General features: G+C 62.8%; 2 protein-coding genes across 22 annotated transcripts in view; both read right to left on the bottom strand.

Moving 5' to 3' along the window:
• Nucleotides 1-9,778: 9,778 nt before the first annotated feature.
• Nucleotides 9,779-11,618, bottom strand: LOC141736933 (zinc finger and BTB domain-containing protein 9-like). Its single transcript, XM_074571601.1, has 2 exons — nucleotides 10,977-11,618; nucleotides 9,779-10,928 (listed from the first exon to the last, which is right to left on the bottom strand). Exons 1-2 carry the CDS (start codon nucleotides 11,471-11,473, stop codon nucleotides 9,779-9,781), a joined length of 1,647 nt encoding a protein of 548 aa, XP_074427702.1. The 5' UTR covers nucleotides 11,474-11,618.
• Nucleotides 11,619-12,581: 963 nt separating this feature from the next.
• SYNGAP1 (synaptic Ras GTPase activating protein 1) overlaps nucleotides 12,582-25,243 on the bottom strand; it is a 36,091-nt gene continuing 23,429 nt past the window's right edge. For 13 of the 21 annotated variants that reach the window (XM_074571584.1, XM_074571585.1, XM_074571587.1 and 10 more), the window contains 5 exons: nucleotides 24,209-24,382; nucleotides 22,516-22,727; nucleotides 20,151-20,251; nucleotides 18,368-18,436; nucleotides 12,582-15,332 (listed from right to left, as the gene is read on the bottom strand). In XM_074571584.1, coding sequence (XP_074427685.1) covers nucleotides 15,199-15,332; nucleotides 18,368-18,436; nucleotides 20,151-20,251; nucleotides 22,516-22,727; nucleotides 24,209-24,382 — 690 coding nt within the window. In that variant the 3' untranslated portion in view covers nucleotides 12,582-15,198. Of the gene's footprint in view, nucleotides 15,334-18,367; nucleotides 18,437-20,148; nucleotides 20,252-22,515; nucleotides 22,728-24,208; nucleotides 24,383-25,243 lie in introns of all 21 variants that reach the window. The other 8 variants (XM_074571598.1, XM_074571583.1, XM_074571579.1 and 5 more) reach the window with 7 other exon arrangements.

The following is a 25,243-nucleotide window of genomic DNA, read 5'->3' as shown; positions in this document are numbered from 1 at the left end:
ACGAAATATAAACAGAAAAGTAGTACCGAGGAAAGACAAGAATAACAGGAAAACAGTAGCAGAGAGAAAATATATACACACAACCCGGCATGGAGCTCCCAAGATGACCATCGCCTCACCCGCTGGCACGGGTAAAGTCCGGGACCAGACTCGGCGACAGACTGGAACCAGATTCCGGACCTGGTTGCATAAATGCACGGATCGGCGTCAAAGGACAATGACCAGACAGAGGAGTCCTCAAAGGCCAGACGACAGGTACCGACCCCTTCGATCCCCCCGCTTTTATACTGAGGGTGATGAGGATGGGATGCGATACCCCATCAGTCAGATTCGGGTCACCGGTCCCGTCTACTCTTCACCATGGGTGCAACCCCTCTACGCTTTTCTGCTTCCGACCCTCCGACGGGGCATATATAAAAGTCAGCTGCGCTGTGCTGTTATAGGAATAAGTATAAGCAAGAGCCTCTCTGCACGGCATCCCTTCGCATTAAGTGTAAATATAAGTTCTTGGCGCTCTGAAGGCAGATACTACCTGAAAAATACGTCATTACCTTCAGAGAGTTCAGTTCATTGGAAGAGACTTACCTGCAAAGTGACGTGACTGCAAACAACACCGGTTCTGTTGTACCTCAGACCAGCACTTCCACACATGGCTACGTAACCTCACATTCACACGAAAAAAAGAAGAAATGGCCAAATGTATTCATGGAGCCGCCGGTCACATCTTCCCTTTAATACCTCGGGCTCAGCCACCTTCGTCCTGCGCTCCCGTCAGCTCCCCTGCGTATCCCCGGCCACCTCATCTCTCTGCACCTGAAAAAAAAGCAACACAACATCAAACATTACCCAATGCGGAGCAGTAGCTTAACTCCAAAGGTCTTGTTTCTACTGAAGAACCCTGTTCACACAAGTCCAACTACAGCCTGTCATCCAGAGAAGAGACGCCTGCAAACGTTACACCCCACACAACGCAGGCTTACCATCTTTGAGATACTGTCCCCTTCACTGGCCACGAACACCCTCTCCAACTTGGCTGCGCTTGTGCCAGCGCCCGCTAATGAAACACCCGTCCACGCAGCCTCTCGAGAGCTAATCAAGTCGAGACGACTGAGCAACCTGTGCCCGGGTCTAGACAGATCCTCATATTCACTACAGACTGCCGTCGTGATTCTGCCTACCCTGGACGCTACGCACCCGGGCAGGGCAGCCCCGAGCCAGACACACACAGACTGACGCCACACAGAACACGACAAACGACGCGCCTCAAGGATGAGGGAAAACTCTCAGCAAGAGGGATGACACCGGGACCAAAGTCACCGTCGGGCAAGACGACCTGCGGCACTGTGATGGCGACGATGTGAAGAGGCTCCACAGAACCCCCTGAAACCAAGTGTAGAACTTCACAGTTCCTGAGGAGGGACTGTCGAGCCTGACAAGATGGACGCGTAGGAAGCCCAGCTTCAAGACCTAAGAGCGTAACGACACAGGGAAGAAGCCCCAGTCGCTGAAGTGGGCCATCCGGAAAGTTCCAAGATGCAAGACCGATGCACGCTTTAAGATGCTAATGCAAGAAGAGAGGCAGACGGTTGGTGCTACGCCCACGGGTGCAGGCGTTCGACACCATAAGGATGGCGCCCGATGCACGTTCCGTGCTCCTGGAGCTTCAAGATGATCTCGAGACCCAGAAAAAGGGTCTAGGATGCAAAACACAGACCACACGAACGACACGACAACACACACAGGCTGGAACTGCCCTGCCCAGGTTGCGTTCACATCACACCGGACAGTAAGCTACATCATTTACCTGCCCAAAGGAGACTGTGCCCCAGAACAGCCCTCCCCCCTACACTAACATCAAAGACCCCATTACACAGTTGTCAGCCTCCGCCCCTCTCCGGTGCTGGTCTCTCAACTTAGCTTTTGGAGGGCTAGCATCTGATTCCATCCTCGACATAGTCCACAAGACACAACCATCCGATACGTTCCTGCGGTCACCGGCTTACTCCTCTTCCTCTGCAAAAGGAAAAGGAAAAGTCATCGCAAGAGCAGCCCCAACACCAGCAATAAGTGCCCCGAGGGGAGATGCCGACCTCCTCCACAAAACCCCTCAAGCCTCCTGAACGCTGACGCAGTCTGATTGCCTGCCCCGCGCCGATTCTAGAGTGGGATGCTGCAGCGACGGTTATTCACGGCACCTAAGATACCAAGAAACACAACATGACCACCGCGCTTCTGCCAACCCACCAGTCCCGTGCTCCTCCTCGATACCATCTGTCTTGCCTCAAATGCGAGAGCCTAGAGCAGACCAGACACCATCGACAACCAAACCCAACTACAAGACTGGTTTGAGAAAGACACATGAACCCGCCTCCCTTGCCCAGCCATCCCCTAATGCCAAAACTTTAGAGACTCCCTCCCTTCTCCTGAGCCGTCAGGGAAGGAGACCCACTGCCCCCCCACAACTCCTGCCCCTGATTTTCCAACCGCTCCTCGGGACCTGCTTTTCTGAGCCCTGTGTGTGGCAGACACCTCCCGTCTTCTGCCTTCACAGAGACTCCGGGCTCTGCTACAGACCCGGAAAGCCAGGAAAACAGTTACAGAACCTACCGGTAGCCTCCTGCAAGAGCTTCAGGGCCACCGTGATGCCCTGTGTACTCTGGGGGGAAATGATGAGCCATCCCTGCTGTTACATCCCTGCTGCTTTCTCAAAACAAACTCAATATATAGATACCTACAAAACGCTTGCCCTAAATCCTGCTCCAGTATCTCATAATGCACCCAATTAAGACTAACAAAAACACCAACTAACGTAGCATACATCAAAATTGGAAAAAAATACAACATTTTATCTTCAGTGAAGTCAGAAATTATAGTAAAACACACACCACCTGCCATAAGCAAGAAAAAAAAGAAGAGACACATACTATTAAACCATTTAAACAAACTAAATGCTCCCTACGAAACTAAAGATATGGGGGGGGGGGAAAAAAAGAAAAAAGATAACATACAACTCCACTTTCTGTGGCAACCACCCTTCCATTGAGGAGTCTCACCTCTGATGTCTCACCTACGCTAGTTCAAACGCCAAAACAAGCCTTCCCGAACGGCCACACGAGCTCCAAGACAACACCGAAGGGGCTCCAGAGCTCTGACCCCGGAGAAGACCAGCAGCAGAACGAGCTCCTGACCCGAAGCTGTGGCTCATGTACCCCGGGCCCTGCCCACCACCTTTCCCACAATCCCCTGGGTAAAGGGTGGGGCCGCCCCCCAGAAGCATAAAAGCAGCTGAAGGGGCAGCAGGTGTTGTTATTTGCTTTAATTTTACCATCTACCAAGTAGTGAAGAGTGAGAGCGACCCTTGCTAGAAAAAGCATCATCTGCTCCTCCCATTGCATCAACGGTGTGTCCAGGGGAGCAGTTAGAGAGAGGTGAGACAGAAAAAAAATAAACATCAGACTTATCTCTACGGGAAAGTGGCTTATTCAATGCAATGGTAACATTATTATTAAAATTTATGTACTTGAGTGTCCTTCAAAACAAAAAAAATACAAACCCAGACACAATCTGTTACTACGGGGTCGTTCCTCATTTCTAGCGAGAGCGTGTGCACTAACGACCTTCTGCCAGAACCCCTTTCTGGATGGGAGCGAATAACAAAACAGAACCAGATTCTAGGAGAAAACTTCCTCAAAAACATCTTCCCCTGTGAAATAAGTTATTTATTGTAAACTGCTGGCAATTTAAAGTCATATTGATAATCTCGCTTTGACTTTTTACACCACAGCGCTACTTGCGTCCCAAAATACAGAAAGCAACAAAAAAGCATGGAATTACAAGTCACGTGTTTCCTGAACCTGCATAAAGCACCCTAATTAACATCTCAGTAGCTAGAACAAAAACGAGTTTATACACATAAACTCATATTTTACAATATCTGTAAAAATGAGAAAATCTTCTTTATTTCAATGCCTCACGCCCATATAGACAGGTTTTATTCTATTTTTAAACACACATTCCCCCCATGAATTTTCAGGCATTTTTGGGGGGGACCCAGTGTGACACCCCACACACCCCCTCCGGAAAAGGTCGTCTTTTGACTTAGAAATACCATCTGGAGTACAATTGCCGCCTGACATCAAAAAGAAACCAAACTACACAAACATGACACCCCACACAAAGCGGCTTTAACATCTCGGAGACGCAGTCTGCGTCACTACTGCGGAACAGCCCCTCCCACACAGCTCTGCTCATCCCAAAAAACCCCTTAATTAAAGAGCTGCCCACACCACCTGCTGGTGGCTCCTTGATGGGAGTTGACTGTGCCACCTTGGCCTCAACAGTCTCGTTATGTCAACGTATTACCCATAGAGTCCTGCTGCTCTTCCCCCTGCCCCTGACTCTACGCGACCGGGCAGAGCAGCTTCGAGCCCAACACGCACAAGCACAGACCAACGCTACACACAACGCCACAAACAACGCACCTCGCGGATCAGAGAAAACTCCCAGCAAGAAGGATGACACCCCGACGACGTAAGGGATTGTCAGGCAAGAAGACCTGCGGGCCCATGGCGGTGACGTGAGAAGGCTCGAGGGAAAGCCCAGGAAATGACGACAACGCAACGGCCCGGGACAACGAGTGACTCTCAGACTGAGGAGGTGTATGCGCGGGAAGCCGGTCTTCAAGACCGAAGAACTTAAGGATGCAGGGAAGAAGTCGCAGTCACTGAAAAGGGGTGGCTAGAGAACAGGGCTGCTCCCGCAGCCAGGAACAACGCCGCAGATGAGGACCGTCCAGAAACTTCCGAGTTTCTAAAGACCCAGCCACGCTTTAAGCTTATGATGCAAGAAAAGCAGCCCCCGACTGGGGCAATGCCAATGGGGACAGGCATTCGAGGCTCTAGGGATGGTGCCTGAAGTACAGACCGAGCTCCTCAAGTGGAAAGAGGACACTGAGTCCCAAGGAAGGTTTAAGACACAGAAAACACACCACACAAACAACACAACAGACGCGGGCCAGAACTGCCCTGCCCAGCACACGCTACCTTTGTGCTGAAGAGTAACCCGCCCCCTTTACCTGCGCAGAGGACACTGCTCCTGGATATGCCTCTGCTCTACCCTGACTTGAAAACTCCTCCCTGAAACTGCCAACCTTGGCCCCCTCCAGCGCCTGTCCCTCTACTTCGCTTTCGGAGGGCCAGTGGCCTGAATTCATCCTTGACGAAAAAAACCCACAACAAACAGCTAACTGAGGCGTTCCTGCAGTCACCACGTTCCTCTTCATCGGCAAAACAAAGAGAAAGCACAGCTCCAGCAGCGACCGCCATGACAGTAGATGTCAACCTCTTCCACAACACCCTCGTCCTCAGAGGTGCCACGGCAATCCGCTCACCTGCGTCGCGTCGATTCCAGAGTCGGAGGCTGCCGCAACAATTATTTATGGCACCGACGATACCAACAAACACAAAATTACCATTGCGTTTCCGCGACATCACCAGTCCCGCGCTCCTCCTCCACACCGTCCAGCTCGCCTCAACTGCAAGAGACTAGAACAGACCGGACCCCGTCGACACCCAGATCCAAAGGCAAAACCGACACGACAGAGACTGACGAACCCAGTTTGCTGCCAGCTGCAAACACGCGAGGGACACCGTGGCACTCCGCGGGCAATGGGGGAAGGTGACGAGCCACGCCACACCCTGAGCGACGCTACGCCTTACGTCCCTGCTGCTTTCTTGAGAAACGCTAGTGCCATATGCAGCCGCATACAAAACGCTCGCCGTAACCCCTACAAGATAATCTCGTCGTCAGCCCAATTAAGAGAAACAATATCAGCAATTCACACAGCCTACTGCAAAACCGGTGAAAAACCCACAGTTCCATCTTCAAAGAAGTCAGGAATTCTAGGAAAACGCGGTGCTCCTAGAACAAAGCAAAGCAAAGCACGCTGTTAAACCATCCGGGCACCCCCCAAACACGCATCATGAAGTCACTGACCTGAGAAAAAGGAAACAAAAAAGCAGCAGACCAGCCAACTTTCTGCCGTACAGGCGGCTGGAGGTTTACTGCTCCCGAAGGCCTCAGCTCAGCCCTTCTCACCCCCGCCCCCCGAAACGCCAAAACGCACCTCCCCAGACAGCTGAGCCCGCCCCAGAGCTGCCGCCAACCGAAGGCCCAGCAGAGCACCGACCCCCCGGGGCCCAGCAGCAGAACTAGCTCCTGAGCCCGGGCGGGGGCTCACGTACCCCGGGCCCCGCCCACCGCCCTTCCCACAATCCCCTGGGAAAGGGGCAGGGCCGACCCCCAGGAGACGCGAAGGCGGCCGCAGGAGCAGCAGCTGCTTTTCCCCTGCCTTAAGTTCCCCGCAGGCGAAGCACCACCCCTTTTTCTGTCCCTTTGGGACTCGCCTCTGGTGATTCTCTCACCGCCTTGGGTTGATTTCTGTCCAGTCGTTGCTGTGGAGAAGAGAGTTCCGCAGGGGTCGCTTTGTTTTTGCGATCTTCGGATATTTTTGTGGTTAACTGTTCATCGCGCTTTGCGGTCTGGGAAGAGTGCTGGAATCATGGGATTCCCAGAAGACTGATGGGCATTTCCGGGCTCCCGGAGGACTAAAGTACCACGGAGACGCGCGTCGGCTGCCTGAGGGGGCCCCTGGAGGACTAAACTGCCATAGAGACGCGCGTCGGCTGCCTGAGGGGGCCCCTGGAGGACTAAACTGCCATAGAGACGCGTGCCGGCTGACTGAGGGGGCACTTCCGAGTTTCTGGAGGACTAAACTGCCATAGAGACGCGCGTCGGCTGACTGAGGGGGCACTTCCGGGTTCACGGAGGACTAAAGTGCCATAGAGACGCGCGTCGGCTGACTGAGAGGGCACTTCCGGGGTCCTGGAGGACTAAAGTGCCATAGAGACGCGCGTCGGCTGACTGAGGGGGCACTTCCGGGGTCCTGGAGGACTAAAGTGCCATAGAGATGCGCGTCGGCTGACTGAAGGGACCCCTGGAGGACTAAACTGCCATAGAGACGCGCGTCGGCTGACTGAAGGGACCCCTGGAGGACTAAAGTGCGATAGAGACGCGCGTCGGCTGACTGAGGGGGCACTTCCGGGTTCCCGGAGGACTAAACTGCCATAGAGACGCGCGTCGGCTGACTGAAGGGACCCCTGGAGGACTAAAGTGCGATAGAGACGCGCGTCGGCTGACTGAGGGGGCACTTCCGGGGTCCTTGAGGACCGCGGTGCCATGGAGATGGACGCCCGGAAAACTGCCGGGCACCGCCGGGGGCGCGTTAACGCGTTAAGAGCCGATTACTGGAGGGCCGACGGCCGGTCTCGGGGCCGGGCGGGCGGCACCGATGCCGCTCCAGGCGGCGCGGAGCTCGCCGGTGCCCCGGCGGTCCCGGTTCGGCCTCCAGCCGCCGCTCTCTCGGGACAGGCGCCGGACCGGGCAGCCTCGAAGCCGCGCATGCGCACGAGCTGCGGAGCCGAGGGGCGGGGCCGAGGGGCGCGGGGGGCGTGGCCGGGGCTGCCGGGGGCGGGGCCGGGGAGGGCGGGAGGCGGGGCCACAGTGCACGCGCCGCTCCCCCCGCTCCCCCCCCCTCCGCAGGACCCGCCCTCGGTCCCGCCGCTCCCACGCGCCGCCGCCGCCCACGGCCCCTCAGCGCCGCCGGGCCCCGCGGCCTCTCTGCAGCCGCCGCCGCCGCGCCCCGGACCCGCCCAGCGCGGCCTTGCCCCCCGCAACCAGCCCCGGGGACGCGGCATCGCCCCGCGCGGGGCGGCGGGGCCGGGGGGGGGGGGGGGCGGGGGGGGGCCTCGTCCGCCGGAACGGGAGAATCGGGGATTTGGGCCTTTTCCCGCATGAATTATGGGGGTTTTTTCCCCATTTTTTTTTTGTTTTCCTTTCCGGCTGCACGAGCCCAGCTGCAGCCCCGGCCCCCGCAGTCGCGCCGCCCTTTACACAAACGTTAATCTGTGTTTTATACATATATTATATCTGTATTTTACACAAACGTTAATCTGTGTTTTATACATATATTATATCTGTATTTTACACAAACGTTACATCTATATTTTACACAAACGCTGTATCTGTATTTTACACAAACGTTATATCTGTAATTTGTGTTTTCTGTTCACTCTTACGCGGAGAATCTGCCTAAACACGTACGTCCGCGCAGGCCGCCGGCTCACCCGTCTGTTCTGACACTAAAACCTTTCTGTAAATGCATTTTTTAAGTACTTTTATATTCTGGGACCTTTTGTGTAACGCAGAAGCACAGACTCAGCGAGTCCTCAGAGACGGAGGTTTTTATTTTGAACTTATTTCACACCCACCAACGAATATTATTTCTCAATACACACATTCCTTACGTATAAATGAGAGATTTCGGTCTGTCCCGACGCCTCACGCCCGCAGTTACAGGTTTTCCCATTTTTTTAAGGCATCCCGAGAATTAGAGAGAATTAGAGAAATAGAGCCACGGCCCTACCGGAAAACGCTTCGGGGGCTGGCGCAGCGGCGCCACGTGGGCGCCGGTGGCGCCGAGGCTGACGGCCGCCGCAAAGCCCGCAGCCCCACGGGCTGTGGGGCCACGCGAGCGGCTGCCAAAGAGCTTTCCAACGAGGCACGGCTTTCCCTCCTGGCTCTTCGGGCGTGGGAGCTGTGGCCAGAGCCGCGGCCCTACCGGAAAATGCTTCAGGGACAGAAGTGTCCCCGGGGGGTCCAGAGAGGGGCACTGGGACCCCCCGTGGGGACAGAGGTTTCCCCAGGAGGGGTGGAGGGGACATTGGGACCCCCATTAGGACAGGGGTGTCCCCGTGGGGTCACATTGGGACCTCCGTGGGGACAGGGGTGTCCCCGGGAGGGGTGGGGTGTGACATTGGGACCCCTGTGGGGACACTGGGATCCCCCAGGGGGACAGGGGTGTCCGCGGGAGGGGTGGGTGGGGGGGACATTGGGACCCCTGTGGGGACAGGGCTGTCCCTGGGGTGGCTGCTGGCGGGCAGAGGGACCCGGGGGCGCCGCTCCCGTTGCCATGGTCACGCGTTGCCAGGGCGACCTGGCCGGGCCGCGGCGCGACCCTCATGGCAACGGCCGTCCCGCCCGCCCCCGCCCCGCCCCGCTATTGGCTGTCGCGCTCCCGCTCTGCGTGCGCTGATTGGCCGGTGCTGCACTGGTGGCGGAACGGAGACGAGGGCGGGAACCGGAACCCAAACTGGGAGCTGGGCCCAGACCAGTACAGGGCCCGAACTGGGAGCTGGTCTGAACTGGGAGCTGGCCCCAGACCAGTATAGGGCCTGAACTGGGAAGTGGCCCTAAACTGGGAGAGATTCCTGAGCTGGGACAGGGCTGCATCCCCAAACCAGTGTGGGGTCTCAACTGGGTCAGAAGCTGTACTGGGACCAGAGCCCCAGACTGGGACCAGACCCTAAACTGGGAATAGAGCCTTGAACAGGGACCTGGGATGTGAACTGGGAATAGAGCCTTGAATGGGGACTGGAGCCCTGAACTGGGACCGGAGCTTGAACTGGGACCGGAGCCTGAACTGGGACTGGAGCCTGAACTGGGAATAGAGCCTTGAACTGGGACCAGAGAAGTGAACTGGGACCGGAGCCTGAACTGGCTCTGGAGCCTGAACTGGGACCAGAGCCTGAACTGGGACTGGAGCCTAAACTGGGAATAGAACCTTGAACTGGGACTGGAGCCTGAACTGGGAATAGAACCTTGAACTGGGACCGGAGCCCTGAACCGGGACCCCCTCCATGCCCCTTCCCCCGCGTCCCCCTCAGTCGCAGGCCCAGCACCCCCCTCCCCAGCGAGCCCCCTGGCAGAGGGGCCGGTGTTTGTCCAGCCCGCTGCGCAGGCGGAAGCGGCGGCCGCAGCGCTCGCAGGCCCTGCCGGCCCCGTCGTGGGTCTTCATGTGCTCCGTCAGATGGTGCTTCAGCTTGAAGCGCTTGTGGCAGGCGGCGCAGGCGAAGGGCCGCAGGCTGAAGGTCAGCATGATGTGCCGGTCCCGCTTGGGCTTGACGGCGAAGCGTTTGCCGCACAGGCAACCGAAGCGTTTGCCGTCGGGAGCCGCTCCCAGCTTCACCGGGGCGTGAAGCGCTTGGCCCCGGCCCAGGATCTCGTTCCCGTGAAGGTCCACCGGTTTCCAAGACGGCTGCGGGAAGACGGCCGCCCCGCCGCCTGTCACCAGCGTGCCGCCCGTTGTCACCATCGTCCCGCCGCCGCCGGCCGGGATGACGTAGCTCACCTCCGCCGGGGCGAAGCCCCCGGCCAACTCCGCCGCCGGCAGGAGGCCCTCAACGGTGGCGCCGTCGCCCGCTTCTTGCTTGATGTAGAAGATCTTGGGGGGCTCGTGGGCGTCTCCGGGGGCCCCGTCTTCCTCCTCATCCTCCTCCAGCACGATCTGGAGGGCGGCGGTGGGGCGGTGGCGGCGGCGGTGGCCGCCCTCTTCCTCCTCCTCTTCTTCTTCCTCCTCGTCCTCCTCCACGCAGATCTTGAGGACCTCCTCGCCCGTGTCCTTCAGGAGGGAGCTCAGGGACGACGTGGCTGCTGGCACCACATCAGTGGCCACGCGGATTTTGAGGACCTCCTCGCCCCCCTCCTTGGTGAAAGATGGCGTTGCCGCGTCACCGCCACAGGTGGCCCATGAAGAGCCATCGCCACCACGCACGGGCCATGGCGATGATGAAGAGCCATCGCCACCACGGGTGGACCATGAGGATGCTCCATCGCCACCGCGGGTGGGACACGATGAGCTATCGCCCCCGCGCGTGGTCCACGAGGAGGATGAAGACCCATCTCCACCACGGTTGGGCCACGATGACGCTCCGTCCCCACCGCGGGTGGGACACGATGACCCATCTCCACCGCGGGTGGCCCACGATGATCCTCCATCTCCACCGTGGCTGGTGCATGAAGACCCATCTCCACTGCGGGTGGCCCACGATGACGCTCCATCTCCACCGTGGCTGGCACACTAAGCCCCATCTCCACCACGGGCGGTCCAGGATGATGAAGCCTCACCACCGCGGCCGCTTGATGACGATGATGATGTCACCTCGCTGCCCCGCCCAGCCCACCGGCAGGGCCCCCCCTCCAGCTCCCTCAGGATCTCCGAGCACTGGTCCACCACGTGCCACATCTGGAGACCGCTGGCCACCAAGAGATGACCGGGCAGGGCCTCCAACAGCAACGTCAACCGCCCGGAGTAGATGAGGTGCAGGAGCCCCTCGAAGGCGTCGGGGTCGATGGCGGGGGGCAGCAGCAGGCGCCCCCCATCCTGCAGCAGCAGCTTGTCGTGGAAGAAAGGGGACGCGGCGGCCAGGACGCTCTTGTGGGCCGGGAAGATGCGGCCGCCCACGTGGACGGCCACGTCGCAGAACTTCCCCTCCAGCCGCAGGCGGTTGAGGGAGTCCAGCAGCGCCGCCGCGTGCTGGGGGAAGGAGATCTGCACCCGGCCCCCCTCCGCCGCCATCCTCCCCGCCACGAGCCTGCGGGGACACGGCTGTCACACGGAGCAGGGGCGGCCACTTGCCCTTTTGGGCACCCAGTTGCCCCTTTGGGTACCCTGTTACCCCACGGGGTGCCTTGTTGCCCCATGAACAGTCTACTGACCCATGGGGTGCTCTAGGGTGCCCTTGGGTGCCCTGTTGGCCCTTGGGCACCCTGATGCCCCGTGAACTGTTCTACTGCCCCATGGGGTGCCCGGTTGCCCACTTGGGTGCCCGGTTGCCCAATTAATGTTCTACTGCCCCACGGAGTGATTTAGGGTCCCCTTGATTGCCCTGTTGCCCACTTGGGTGCCCTGTTGCCCTCTCAGGCACCTTGTTGCCCCACAGGGCATCTTCTTGCCCCATGGGATGCCCTGTTGCCCCTTGAACTTTCTAATGACCACGGGGTGCCCCGTTGCCCCACGGGGTGCCCAGTTGCCCCCTCAGGTGCCCTATTGCCCACATGGGTGCCCTGTTGCCCCCTCGGCCAGCCTGTTGTCCTGCCCACAGAGCGTCCTGTTGCCCCATGAACTGTTCCGATGCCCCATGGGCTGCCCTCTTGGGTGCCCAGTTGCCCCATGGCACCCTCTGTTGCCCCATGAACTGTTCTACTGCCCCATAGGGAGGCGCAGTTGCCCACCTGGGTGCCCAGTTGCCCCCTGGGGCTCTTTAAGACCCCACAGGGTGCTCGCTTGCCCACCTGAGTGCCCTCTTGCCCCCTCGGGCACCCTGTTGCCCCCCCTCCTTGGGTGCTCGGTTGCCCCCTGAACAGTTCAGCCCCGCCCACTCCCTCTAGCCCCACCCACACCCCGCCCCCTCCCGAAGCCCCGCCCCTCCAGCTCCCCATCTTCTCCTAAGCCACGCCCCTCTCAAAAAACCCGCCCTCATAATCTATGCGCCTCCTAGGCCACGCCCCCTCCCTAACTATACCCTTCCTAAGCCACGCCCCCTCACAAACTCCCTCCAAAGCCACGCCCCCCCAAACCCCGCCCCTACAGCCCAATCAACCTCCGCCCCCTCCGTCCCCAGGCCCCGCCCACCCCACCCCACCATTGGCCGCCCGCGCTGGCCCCACCCCCCGGTAGGCGGGGCTACAAGACCGATCCGAGTTTATTAAAGGCTCCGCGGGCAGCGGCGGCCCCGGCGGGGGTTGGAGCCAGCCCAGACCCGCCCTGGGGCCGCCCGCGGGCGGCGGATTGTCGGGGCTGCGGCGGGCCCGGGCCGGGCACCGGGGCACCGGGGGCCGCTGAACTGGGGGGGGCCCGTGAAGCGGGGGGGCCTGGTGCGGGGGAGGGAGGGCGCCGGGGGGGGGAAGCCCGGTGCATTTGGGGAGTCCCGGTGCACTGAGTGCATTTCGGGGGGAGGGGGGGGGGTCCCGGTGCACTGGGGGGGGGGGGTCCCGGTGCATTTGGGGGTTGTCCTGGTGCACGGGGTATGGGGGGGGTCCCGGTGCATTGGGGAGTCCCAGTGAATTGGGGGTGTCCCGGTGCACGGGGGGTTCCCGGTGGATTGGGGGGGGGGGGTGTCTCAGTGCACGGGGTCGGGGGGGGACCCGGTGCCTTGGGGGTCCCGATGCAATGGGGGTGTCCCGGTGCACAGGGGGGGCGATGAATGGGGAGCCCAGTGCATTTGGGAGGGGGTCCCGGTGAACGGGGGAGGGTTCTGCTGAATGGGGGTCCCGGTAGACCGGGGGGGATCCCGGGATGATGGACAAGGTCCCCCCCCCTCCCCCCCCCCCGCCGGTGTCCCATGGGGGGACCGGGGATGCGAGGCTGGGGCCGGTGGCACGTGGCAGGGAGGGGGACACGATGCACGAGGTGGCCCCATCCCGGGGCACGGGGGGGGGTGGACGCCAAGGGACACCCCAGTCCTGGTGCACGGGGACACCCTGGTGCCATTGCACGAGACCGGTGGTGCACGGGGACCCCCCGATGCCATCGCACGAGGATGACAGTGCACGGGGACACACACACACACACCCACCCCCCCCCAGTCCTGGTGCACGGGGACCCCCTGATGCTGTCGCACGAGGATGATGGCGCATGGAGATGCGTCTTCCCCCGGGTCCTGGTGCATGAGGCTGGTGGTGCACGGGGACGTCCCACTCCCGACGCACGGTGACACCCCGGGCCTGGTGCACGGTGACACCCCGATGCATGATGACACACACACACACACACACACACCCCCGCCCCCCCCGGTCCTGGTGCACGGTGACGCCCCGCTGGCGGTGCCCGGCGAGGCTGTCGCACGGCGGAGCTGGACGCACGGGGGTGTCCTGTGGCTCCTGGTGCACGGGGTGGGTGTGCGATGCACGAGAGACGATGCACGAGGAAGAGAGAAGGGGGGGGGGGGAGGGGGCAAAAAAAAAAAAGGAGGGGGTCGGGGGGTTGTACAGGGGGGTGCTGCTGCACGGGGAGGTGTCGCACGGGGAGCTCCGGTCCTGGTGCACGAGGGAGGCGATGCATGAGGCTGGGGGGGGGCGGGGGTGTCCGGCGCCGGTGCACGAGGAGGCCGGTGTACGTGGGGAGGGGGTGTGCGGGGGGCGGGGGGAGGGGAAACGTGATGCACGAGGGGAAGGTCCGGTGCCGGTGCACGGGGGAGGCTGGTGCACGAGGGGTGGTGATGCACGAGGAGCTGATGCAGGAGGGGGAAGGTCCGGTCCTGGTGCAAGGAGGGTGATGCACGAGGAAAAAAAAAAGGGGGGGGGGGGGGGGCGGGAGGTTGGCGGGGGCCAGAAGCGGGGGGGTGGGGGGCTGGCCTGGTCCTGGTGCACGGGGAGGTGATGCCACGGGGAGGTCGGGTCCTGGTGCACGGGGAGGTGCCGCACGAGGGATGCCCGGTCCTGGAGCACAAGAAGCCGTTGCACGAGGCCGCCCCCATCCCCTTGCGCGAGGCCACCGTGATCCTGATGCATGAGGGGGTGTCACCGCCCCCCCCCCCCTTTCCCCCCCCCAGTCCCGGTGCACGAGGAGGCGATGCACGAGGCCGTCCCGCTCCCAGTGCACGAGGTCGCCCCAGTCCCGGTGCACGAGGAGCTGTTGCACGAGGAGCCAGTGCATGGAAGCCTCCCTGCCCCCATTGCACGAGGACCCAATGCACGAGGAGCTGATGTACGAGGCCACCCCTTGTCCCGGTGCACGAGGAGCCGGTGCACGAGGCCTCCTTGTTCCTGTTGCACGAGGAGCTGTTGCACGAGGCCTCCCTGCTCCCGTCGCACGAGGTGCTGGTGCACAAGATGCCCTTGCACGAGGCCTCCCCCGCTCCCGTCGCACGAGGAGCCCTTGCGTGAGGTCTCCGTGCTCCTGTCGTACGAGGAGCCCTTGCGTGAGACCTTCTTGCTCCTGTTGCACGAGGAGCCATTGCATGAAGAGCCCTTGCACGAGGCCGCCCTGCTCCTGTCGCACGAGGAGCCATCCCATGAGGAGCTGTTGCACGAGGAGCCCTTGCACGAGGAGGAGCTGTCGCACGAGGAGCCGTCGCACGAGGAGCCGTCGCACGAGGCCTCCCCCTCTCCCCTCGCACGAGGGGCTCCCCGTGTCACACGAGGCCGGAGTGGGAGGGAGAGGGGGTGGTTTTTTTCCACCACCCCCACCCCCCGCCCTCCCCTCCGCCTCCTCTTCCCCGGGGGTCTCCGGGGGCCGCCGCCAGCCCCGGGGCGTTGGGGTTGGGGGGGGTCCCGGGGGGCCCCCGGGGCGGGGGCTAGTGCTCAGCAGCGGGGCCGCGCAGCTCGCCGTTGGCCGTGATCGGGGGTGGCGGGGGCGGAGGCGGGGGCCGCCCGGGGACCCCCCCGGCCCAGCTCACACCCGGGTCTGCTGCACCCACGGCGGAAAGCTGCCTCTCCTGCAAGGCACCGAGGGGGCTCATTCACCCCCCCCGTCCCCCCCACCACTGCCGAAGTGTCCCCCAAGTGTCCCCAAGCCAACCTCCCCCCCCCACCCCCCCACACTCCCCCCCCCATCCCATGCCACCCACCCCCCCCCGCCCCCCGCCCCGGCGCGTCACTCACCTGTGGTGGCTCCGTGGGACCCTCTGGCACTGGCAGGACCCCCCCGCCCCCCCCAAAAAAATGTCCCCATCCCCGTGACACGCCCCCCCCCCCCCCCCAGACAGGACATGGCACAGGGACGCGCGTGTCACCTCCCCCCCCCCACTCCCCAGGCCCGGGTGAGGTGAGATGGGGACGGACACGAGACACGAGGATGGAGACGAGGCGGGTGACGGCGGGCGCCAGCGCTGGGGGACGGTGGGTGGCCCCCCCCCCCCCCCCAAACCCACCCCCAGCCACCCCCAGAGGGGACGGTGACACTCTTGTCCCTGCTGGTGTCGCCCCCAGGAGGGACATAAGCAGGACAGGGACAGCCCAGAGCCGTGGCCACCAAGGGCTCCTTGGTGGCCCCAAGGGGACATGGGGACACCCCAGATCCATGTCCCGAAGGGGGACATGGGGACACGAGAGGGACATGGGGATACCCCAGATCCACAGCTCCAAGGGTCCCCAGTGTCCCTGAGGGACATGGGGACAGAAGAGGGACATGGGGACACCCTGGATCCATGTCCCCAGGGGCTCCCTGAGGGACATGGGAACACAGAAGGGACATGGGGACACACGAATCCTTGTCCCCAAGGGCTCCCAGTGTCCCTGGGGGACACAGAAGGGACATGGGGACACATGGATCCATGTCCCCAAGGGTTCCCAGTGTCCTTGGGGGACACAGAAGGGACATGGGGACACATGGATCCATGTCCCCAAGGGTTCCCAGTGTCCTTGGGGGACATAGAAGGGACATGGGGACACATGGATCCATGTCCCCAAGGGTTCCCAGTGTCCCTGGAGGACATGGGGACACAAAAGAGGGACATGGGGACACCCTGGGTCCATGTCCCCGGGGGTTCCCAGTGTCCGTGGGGGACATGGGGACAGTCTGGATCCATGTCCCCTGGGACAGACAGGGCATAAGGGACACCAGGAGGGGACCAGGATGTCCCCGTGGCATGTCCTGGCCACGACACAGCGGGGACAGGGACACACTGGATCCGTGTCACGGGGGTGCTGGGGGGACATGGGACAGGGGAGGGACATGGGGACATCCCAAATCCACATCCTCTGGGGTGGATTGGGATGGAGGATGGCAGGGAGGGGACAAGGTCCCACCAGGACACAAGAGGGCCATGGGGACACCTGGGGGATGTGTCCCCAGGGGGAGAGAGGGACAAGAGAAGGACATGGGAACACCCTGGATCCGTGTCCCCAAGGGGTCCCAGTGTCCCTGAGGGACATGGGGACACAAGAGGGACATGGGGACATCTAGATCCATGTCCCCAAGGGTTCTCAGTGTCCCTGAGGGACATGGGGACACAAGAGGGACATGGGGACATCTAGATCCATGTCCCCAAGGGTTCACAGTGTCCCTGAGGGACATGGGGACACAAGAGGGACATAGGGACATCCTGGATCCATGTCCCCAAGGGGTCTCAGTGTCCCTGAGGGACATGGGGACACAAGAGGGACATGGGGACATCTAGATCCATGTCCCCAAGGGGTCTTAGTGTCCCTGAGGGACATGGGGACACAAGAGGGACATGGGGCCATCTAGATCCATGTCCCTAAGGAGTCTCAGTGTCCCTGAGGGACATGGGGACACATGGATCCATGTCCCCAAGGGTTCGTGGTGTCCCTGAGGGACATGGGGCCACAAGAGGGACATGGGGACACATGGATCCATGTCCCTGTGGGTCCCCAAAGTCCATGGGGGATCATGGTGACACAAGAAGGACATGGGAACGCCCTGGCTCCATGTCCCCAAGGGTTCCAAATGTCCCTAGGGGACACAGGGACACAAGAGAGACACGGGGACATGCCAACGTCCATGGCCCCAGGGGTTCCCCAGTGTCCTGGGGACATGAGGACATGTGAAATCCGTGTCTCCAAGGGCTCCCAGTGTCCCCAGGGAAACATGGAGACACGGAAGGGACCATGGGGACACCTGGATCCGTGTCCTCGTGGGTTCCCCAGTGTCCCTCAGGGAACATGGGGACACAAGAAGGACACGGGTGACCCTAGACCCATGTTCCCAAGGCTTCCCAGTGTCCTGAAGACACGGGGACACCCCAGCATTGTGTCCCCAGGGCTTCCCAGTGTCCCTGAGGAACATGGGCACACATGAGGGACATGGGGACACATGAGGGTCATGGGGACACCATGGATCCATGTCCCCAGGAGTTTCCCAGTGTCCCTGGGGGACAAGGGGACACCTCAGATCCACGTCCTTAAGGGTTTCCCAGTGGCCCTCAGGGGACATGGGAACACGAGAAGGACATAAGTCACCCTAGATGTGTGTCCCCAAGGGTTCCTGGTGTCCAGAGGACACCCCAGCGTTGTGTGTCCCTAAGGGAACTCAGTGTCCCTGGGGGACATGGGGACACAGGAGGGACGTGGAGACAGCCAGGGTCCATGTCCCCAGGGGTTCCCAGTGTCCCCGAGGGACACGGAAGGGACATGGGGACACGTGGATCCGTGTCCCCGGGCATTCCCAGTGTCCCCGAGGGACACGGAAGGGACAAGGGGACACATGGATCCATGTCCCCGGGGGTTCCCAGTGTCCCCGAGGGACACAGAAGGGACATGGGGACACATGGATCCATGTCCCCAAGGGTTCCCAATGTCCATGAGGGACATGGGGACACAAGAAGGTCTTGGGGACATCCTGGATCCATGTCCCCAAGGGTTCTCAGTGTCCCTGAGGGACATGAGGGCCCAGGAGGAACATGGGGGACATGCCAGCGTGGTGTCCCCAAGGGTTCCCCGATGTCCTCTGGGCACTACCTGGGGGGGTGGGGGTGGGGACGGGGACAGGGACGGGGACAGGAGGACCCACCTGGCGTGTCACCGGAGGCCGAGGGTCCCGTGACAATGGCAGGGCTGGCCCGCGCTACCTGACGGACAGCTAGGACGAAGAGAGACACGGGGGTCAGGGCCACCGCGGGGGGACACGCTCGTCCCCGCGGGGGGATGTGGGGTGGCTGAGTTGGAGGGGGGGTGTGGGTCAGGGACACGCTGTGTCCCCGTGGTGGCCTTGAGGGGGGGAGGTGGCTCTGAGGTGGCAGGGGGGTGACCCCCCAACCCAAGGAGGGGGTCCGTCACCGGCTCCGTCACTTGGTGGAGGGAAAGGTGGCCTTGGGGACACGCTGGTGGCCCTGTCCCTAGGCTGGGGGGGGTGGGGGTGGCTCTGTCACACCCCCCCCATGTCCCTCACGGTCCTCCCTGGAGGTGGCCCTGTCCTCCCCCCCAGGGGTGACCATGTTCCCCCGGGGGTGGCCCTGCCCCCACTGGGGTGGCTCTGGGGCCCCCCAAGGGTGGCCCTGTCTGCCCTGGGGGACACTTTGTCCCCACAGGGGTGGCCCTGCCTCCCCCCGGGGGGTAACCATGTCCCCCCCAGGGGTGGCTCTGTCCCCCCCGGGGGTGACTCTGCACCCCCGGGAGTGGCCCTGTCCCCCAGAGGGGTGCCCATGTCCCCCCCAGAGGTGGCCTTGTCCCCACTGGGGACAGCCCTGTACACCCCCCAGGGGCGACCATGTCCCCTCGGGGGTGGCCCTGTCCCCCTTGGGGGTGGCCCTGTCCTCCCCACATCCCCCTGGGGGTCACCAGGTCCCCTCTGGGGGTGGCCCTGTCCCCCCCAGGGGTGGCTGTGCCCCCCCGCGGGCTTCCTATGTCCCCCCAGGGGTGACCATATCCACCCCAGGGGTCCCCTCCTGTCCTCCCCCCAGGGGTGGCCCTGCCCCCCTGCACCCCTCTATGGGTCCCCATGTCCCCCCCAGGGATGGCTCTGTCCCCTTCTGCCCCCCCACCCCCCAGCAGTGACCAACCCACCCCCGCCCCGGGGCCACCAAGTGTCCCCCCCCGCCCCAGCCAACCCCTTGTCCCCTCTAGGGATGGCCCTGTCCCCCGACATCCCCCATAGGTGACCATAGCCCTCCCCCCCGCCCCCCCCATAGGTCACTACCCCCCCGGGATGCCAATAAACCCCCCCATGGATGCCCATACCCCCACCATGGGTGCCCACAGACACCTCCCCCCAGTAACCCCCCCCTTGGGGTGCCCATGCCCTATCCATGGGTGCCCGTACCCCCCCACCCATGGGTGCCCCCAGCCCCGCTCCCCCCTCCCCGGGATGCCAATAAACCCCCCTTGGGGTGCCCATACCCAACCCATGGATGCCCACAGACCCCCCCAATAACCCCCCTTGGGCTACCCATACCCCCCCCCAGGGGTACCCCCACCCATGGGTGCCCCCATCTTCCCCCCCCTCCAGGGATGTCCATATCCCCACCCATACCCATATGGGTGCCCATACCCCCCATGGGTGCCCACAGACACCCCCCCCCAATAACCCCCCTTGGGGTACCCATACCCCCCCCTCCATGGGTACCCCCACCCGTGGGTGCCCCCCATCTCCCCCCCCCCGCCCCGGGATGTCCATATCCCCCCCACGGGTGCCCACAGACCCCCCCCAATAACCCCCCTTGGGGTACCCATACCCCCTCCTCCATGGGTACCCCCACCCATGGGTGCCCCCATCTCCCCCCCCCGGGCCCCGCCCCCAGCGCGGCGTGGGATGGCCGATGTCACACGGAGCAGAGCAATGACATTGTAATTTCCACCTGAGCGTCGAGCAGCCGCCGCCGGCCCTCGGGGGGGTCGTGGGCGCCCAAGTGATCCCTGCGCAGCTCCTGCTCCACCAGCATCAGCCTGCGGGGCCAGGCTTCACCGGGGTCACGCTGCCACCCCCGGGGGGGCACCCCGGGGGACACGGGGACACCCCCCGGGGTCCCGCAGCCACCCCCGGGGACGCCCCTGGGGACACCACCCGGGGGGGCCGGGCTTCACCGGGGTCATGGGGACACCACCACCCCCCACCCCCCACAAGGGACACCTCGGGTCATGGGGACACCCCCCTGGGACACCCCAAGGGCATGGGGACAACCCCAGGGACACCTTGGGTCATGGGGACACCCCCCAGGGACACCCCAAGGGCATGGGGACAACCCCAGGGACACCTTGGGTCATAGGGACACCCCCCTGGGACACCCTGCAGACACCTCAAGGGCATGGGGACACCCTCAGGGACACCCCAAGTCATGGGGGGACACCCACGGGGACACCCTGCCACCCTTGGGGATTCCCCTGAGGACACCACCTGGGGGGGCTGGGCTTCACCGGGGTCATGGGGACACCCACGCACACACACAAGGGACACCTCGGGTCATGGGGACACCCCCCCGGGACACCCCAAGGGCATGGGGACACCCTCAGGGACACCCCAAGTCATGGGGGGACACCCACGGGGACACCCTGCCACCCTTGGGGATTCCCCTGAGGACACCACCTGGGGGGGCCGGGCTTCACCGGGGTCATGGGGACACCCACACACACACACAAGGGACACCTCGGGTCATGGGGACACCCCCCCGGGACACCCCAAGGGCATGGGGACAACCCCAGGGGCACCTCGGGTCACGGGGACACCTCCCAGGGACGCCCTGGGGACACCCCAAGGCCATGGGGACAACCCTGGAGACACGCCAGGTCATGGGGGGACACACATGGGGACACCCTGTCACTCTCGGGGATGCCCCTGGGGGCACCACACAGGGGCCAGGCTTCAGCAGGGTCATGGGGACACGCCCAGGGACACGCTGGGGACACCCCAAGGGCATGGGCACAACCCTGGGGACACCCCAACAACCCCCAGGGACACCCAGGGACACATCTGGGACACAAGGGGACACCCCCAGGGACACGCTGGGAACAAGGGGACACCCCCAGAGACACCCCGGTTCATGGGGACACCCCGGGGCCACCCACTCTGGGACACGCTGCCAACCCCAGGGACACCCAGGGACATGGAGACAGCCCCCAGGGACACCCCGGGGACATTCCCCAGGGGACAGGGACACCCCCTTGGGGACATGCTATAACCCAAGGGCCACCATGGGGATGGGGACACTCCCCCTAGGGACACGCTGCCAGCCCCGGGGACACCCCCTAGGGACACCCACCCTGGGACCCACTGCCACCCACCCCAAGGACAAGTGGGGACACCCCAGGGACACCCCCAGTGTCACACTGCCAGCCCCAGGGACAGGCTGCCACCCCCCAGGGACACCCTGGGGATGCACGGGGACATGGTGGGGAGAGGCCAGCCGCCCCAGGGACACGCAGGCACACGAGGGGACACCCCCGTGTCCTGCTATGTCCAGGTATCCCCCATGTCCCTCTGTGTCCCCATGTCCCTCTGCATCCCCATGTCCCCTGTCTCCCTCTCTGTCCCCCATGTCCCCATATCTTCCACATCCCTCTATCTCCATGTCCCTCTGTGTCCCCGTGTCCCTCTGTGTCCCCATGTCCTCCATGTCCCACTATGTCCCTCATGTCCTTTTATGTCCCCATGTCCCTCTGTGTCTCCATGTCCTTGTGTCCCCATGTCCTCCATGTCCATCTATGTCCCCCTGTCCCTCTGTGTCCCCATGTCCTCCAAGTCCATCTATGTCCCCCTCTCCTTCTGTGTCCCCATGTCCCTGTGTCCCCATGTCCTCCATGTCCCACTATGTCCCTCATGTCCTTCTGTGTCCCCATGTCCCTCTGTGTCCCCATGTCCTCCATGTCCCACTATGTCCCTCATGTCCTTCTGTGCTCCCATGTCCCTCATGTCCTTCTGTGTCCCCATGTCCCTCTGTGTCCCCATGTCCTCCATGTCCCACTATGTCCCTCATGTCCTTCTGTGCTCCCATGTCCCTCATGTCCTTCTGTGTCCCCACGTCCCTGTGTCCCCATGTCCTCCATGTCCCACTATGTCCCTCATGTCCTTCTGTGCTCCCATGTCCCTCATGTCCTTCTGTGTCCCCATGCCCCTCCCATCCCTCCGTGCCCCACCACAACTCTCCACCCCCAACTCCCACCGCCCTCCCATCCCCCCAGCGTCCCCGGTGTCCCCTCGCTGTCCCCGGGGCCGGGTCCCTCCCTCACCTGCCGATGATGCTCTTGATCTGGGAGTCCTTCTCCGCCTGCTGCTGCCGCAGGCGCTTCTCGCTCTGCTCCAGGCGGTGCTGGTACTGCAGCAGGATGCGGCTCGTCTGCTCCTCCTGCGACACCAGGCGCCGCTCGTACTCCTCCAGCTTGCGGTTGGACATGTGCAGCCGCTCCTTCAGCGAGTGGATCTCCTCCTCGTACTCCTTCACCTGACACAACCCACACTGCAGGGGGACGGCGCCATCTCCCCCCCACCACCGCCACCCGACACCCAGGTCCCCCAACGGTGACACCTGAACACCTGGGTTCCCACCATGGTGACTCCTGGACATCTAGGTTCTCCTCAATGGTGATGCCCAGACATGTAGGTGCCACCGTGCTCATGACCGACCATCTGGGTCCCTACCATGGTGATGCCTGAACACCTGGGACCACCCATGATGACACCTGGACAACTGGGTCCCCACCATGGTGACACCCGGATACCTAGGTCCTCCCCAGTGGTGATGCTCAGACACGTAGGTGCCCACCATCATCATGACTGAACATCTAGGTTCCCACCAAGATGACACCCAAACACCTGGGACTACCCATAGTGACACCCGGGCACCTGTGACCCCACCATGGTGACACCCAGACACCTGGGTCCCTACCATGGTGACACCTGTACACCCTGGGTCCTCAGAACCCGGGGTCCATCAAGGTCATCTCCCAGGGCCCAGACACCTGGGTCCCCAGGATCTGGGTTCACCTGAGGCATCCTCTAGGAACTTGAAACCTGGATCCTGGATCCCATGGGACTTGGGGGTCCATCAGGGTCATCCCCTGGGACCTGGGGTTCATCAGAGTCACCTCCTGGGACCTAGACATTTGGGTCCCTGGGACCTGGGGTCCAGCAGGGTCATCTCCTGGGGCCTGGACACCTGGGTCCTCAGGACCTGGGTCCCTCAGGGTCATCCCCTGGGACGTGGGGTCCATCAAGGTCATCTCCTGGGGCCTGGATGCCTGCGTCCCTGGGACCTGGGGTCCATCAAGGTCACCTCCTGGGGCCGGGATGCCTGGGTCCCTGGGACCTGGGTCCATCAGGGTCATCCCCTGGGATGTGGACACCTGGGTCCCTGGGACCTGGGGTCCATCAAGGTCATCTCCTGGGGCCTGGATGCCTGGGTCCTCAGGACCTGGGTCCCTCAGGGTCATCCCCTGGGACGTGGGGTCCATCAAGGTCATCTCCTGGGGCCTGGACGCCTGGGTCCCTGGGACCTGGGGTCCATCAAGGTCATCTCCTGGGGCCTGGACACCTGGGTCCTCAGGACCTGGGTCCATCAAGGTCATCTCCTGGGGCCTGGATGCCTGGGTCCCTGGGACCTGGGTCCATCAAGGTCGTCTCCTGGGGTGTGGATGCCTGAGTCCCTGGGACCTGGGTCCATCAGGGTCATCTCCTGGGGCCTGGACGCCTGGGTCCCTGGGACCTGGGGTCCATCCAGGTCACCTCCTGGGGCCTGGATGCCTGAGTCCCTGGGACCTGGGGTCCATCAAGGTCATCTCCTGGGACTTGGACACTTGGGTCCATCAGTGTCATCCCCTGGGACCTGGGGTCCATCGAGGTCACCTCCTGGGGCCTGGCTGCCTGGGTCCCCTCGCCCCCTGCCCCCCCAGGTCCCGGAGGACGGGGGCCGTCGGTGTTCCCTACCCGGTCCAGCCGGCTCTCGTCCATGGACTTGGAGTACTCCTTCAGCTTGTACTCCTCGCGCTCGATGTGGGAGCTCTCGATGTCGGCCGAGAGGTGCGGCATGTTGGACACCCAGGCCACCGTGCGCTCCGCCGCCGGCATCACCGGGTTCAGCGTCGACGGCGTCTGCGAGGCCTTGGGGCGGGGGGGACACGAGGACACGGGCTTGGTCCCTCTCGTCCCCATGGCGTGTCCCTGCTGTGACCTGTGCCCCCACGTCCTGCATGTCCTACCGTGTCCACCCATGTCTGCCACGTCCCCGTGTCCTGCATGTTCCCCCATGTCCCCCATGTCCCTCCATCCCCACCCTGCCCCATGTTGCCCGTGTCCCTCTCTGTCCCCATCCCCACCATGTCCCCCATGTCCCTCATGTTCCCCCATATCTCCATGTCCCAAATGTCCTCCATCTCTGCCACATCCCCCCATCCCCATCGTGTCCCCTATATCCCCATGTCCCTGCATGTCCCACCATGTCCCCATGTTCCCTTACGTCCCCAATGTCCCCCATATCCTTCATGTCCTCCATAGTCTCTTTGTCCCCACCATGTCCCCCACGTTCTCCGTCCCTACCATGGCCCCCGCAGCCTCCATGTCCCCCATAGTCCCCATGTCCCCACCATGGCCCCCATCCCCACCATGTCCCCATGTCTGCTGTAGCCACCACGTCCTCACGTCCTCCATCCTCACCATATCTCTCCGTCCCCACCATGCCCTGTGGCCCCCCCATATCGTCCATGTCCCCCATAGCCCCCATGTCATCACCATGTCCCCCACGTCCTCCATCCCCACCATGTCCCTCCGTCCCCACCATGCCCCTTGGCCCCCACATCTTCCATGTCCCCCATAGCCCCCATGTCACCACCATGTCCCCCATCCCCGCCATGTCCCCCACATCCTCCATCCGCACCATATCTCTCCGTCCCCACCATGCCCCATGGCCCCCCTATCCTCCATGTCCCCCATATCCCCCATGTCCCCCAAGTCCTCCATGTCCCC

This window comes from Larus michahellis, unplaced genomic scaffold (assembly GCF_964199755.1).
Source record: "Larus michahellis unplaced genomic scaffold, bLarMic1.1 SCAFFOLD_85, whole genome shotgun sequence".
NCBI classification, from domain to species: domain Eukaryota; kingdom Metazoa; phylum Chordata; class Aves; order Charadriiformes; family Laridae; genus Larus; species Larus michahellis.
The sequence above is the reverse complement of the archived record's forward strand: the minus strand, read 5'-3'. Positions and strand labels throughout refer to the sequence as shown.